This window comes from Bison bison, unplaced genomic scaffold (genome assembly GCF_000754665.1).
Source record: "Bison bison bison isolate TAMUID 2011002044 unplaced genomic scaffold, Bison_UMD1.0 scf7180017864530, whole genome shotgun sequence".
Taxonomy (NCBI): domain Eukaryota; kingdom Metazoa; phylum Chordata; class Mammalia; order Artiodactyla; family Bovidae; genus Bison; species Bison bison.
Window position 1 is genome coordinate 8,693,637 of NW_011495080.1, and position 1,479 is coordinate 8,695,115.

The following is a 1,479-nucleotide window of genomic DNA, read 5'->3' on the forward strand; positions in this document are numbered from 1 at the left end:
CTTTAGGTCTGCACCTACCCTCTGACTTCCCACAGTGGCACCCAGTCTCCATATTACAGCTCTGGAAACCGAGGCACAGGGCAACGAGTCACAGGCCCGAGACAGTGCCGGGGCCACAACTAGGAACCCACGCTTATTTGCGCTGTAGCACAGAGAGTAACAGCTTTAGGAGTCGTTCTGGGGCTTCCTCGGGGGTGCTGGTGGTAAAGAACCTGCCTGCCAATGCAGGAGACATAAGCAACAGAGGTTCGATCCCTGGGTCGGGAAGATCCCCTGGAGGAGGGCATGGCAACCCACTCCAGCATTCTTGCCTAGAGAATCCCATGAACAGAGGAGCCTGGAGGGCTACAGTCCATGGGGTCGCACAGAGTCAGACACTACTGAAGGACTGAGCATGCCTGCTGGCTAGTAGCCCCTCTGCCAGTACCCTCGAGAGGTGGAGTGGGGTCCCCTGAGCCCTGGGCAGTGGGGCTCAGTCTTCCTGCCCTCCACGCAGCGAGGGGGACAAGGTGAAGATTGCGCAGGGCGTCTCGGGCTCCATCCAGGACAAAGGCTCCATTCAGAAGTTCGTGCCCTACCTCATAGCGGGCATCCAGCACGGCTGCCAGGACATCGGGGCCCGGAGTCTGTCTGTCCTGCGGTGAGTGCGGCGACTCAAGGGCCGCAGGTGGGAGGCGAGTGGGAGGTTCCTGGCACCCCCCTCGCTTCCTTTCTCTGTCTCTCCTCCCTGCTTGCTGCCTCTGACCGGTGCCATCTCCCCGCTGGCAGGTCCATGATGTACTCAGGAGAGCTCAAGTTTGAGAAGCGGACCATGTCGGCCCAGATCGAGGGCGGCGTCCACGGCCTGCACTCGTAAGTGCGGCGGCTTCCTGGCCCTGGCTGGCTGGCCCTGGGTCGGGCAGGCGGGGCCGTGGTTCAGAGGCTGAGCCGAGGTTTCAGGGATGGAGGCTGCGGCAGGGTGACCCCAGCACCCTCTCCTTCAGGGCCTGGCCCACCCTGGAACCCCGCCCTTTAGCCCCCCATGCAGGCAGGCCCTCCCCTCCCCTCGGTGGTCTCACCCCCCAACCCCCGAGCTGGGCACGGGAGATGTGACCACTTGTCCCTCCCAGCTTCCCAGCCCTTGCTTGCTCAGAAGCTTGGTGGCTGGTCGCAGGGCTGGCGGTGCTGGGCTCTCGCTGGTGGTGGCATCAAGCAGGCCAGTGGAGGCTGGGGGCGCAAGCCCTTGGTAGGGAGAAGGGCAGAGAGACCGATGCCAGAGCTGGTGCTGGGGCGACCATGGCCGGGGGTAGCGCTAGTTGGCAGCAGTAGTTGCAGGCATGCAGCCCCGCCCTGATCGAGAGGGCCAGTCCCCCCAGGCAGAGGCGGGCATCTAACCTGTGTCTCTTTCTGCCCCATCCTCCCATAGCTATACCTTTCTGCCGTGTAAGTAACTGCGCTGCCCGGGGCCAAGCGTAGAGTAGAGCAGGGGGCAGTCTGGGT

General features: G+C 63.6%; 1 protein-coding gene across 1 annotated transcript in view; it reads left to right on the forward strand.

Annotated features, from left to right (window-relative positions):
* Positions 1–1,479, forward strand: part of IMPDH1 (IMP (inosine 5'-monophosphate) dehydrogenase 1) — a 10,939-nt gene that overhangs the window by 7,972 nt on the left and 1,488 nt on the right. Inside the window, exons 11-12 of the mRNA XM_010831714.1 lie at positions 493–640; positions 769–852. Of these exons, the coding sequence (XP_010830016.1) occupies positions 493–640; positions 769–852 (232 nt within the window). The remainder of the gene's footprint in view (positions 1–492; positions 641–768; positions 853–1,479) is intronic.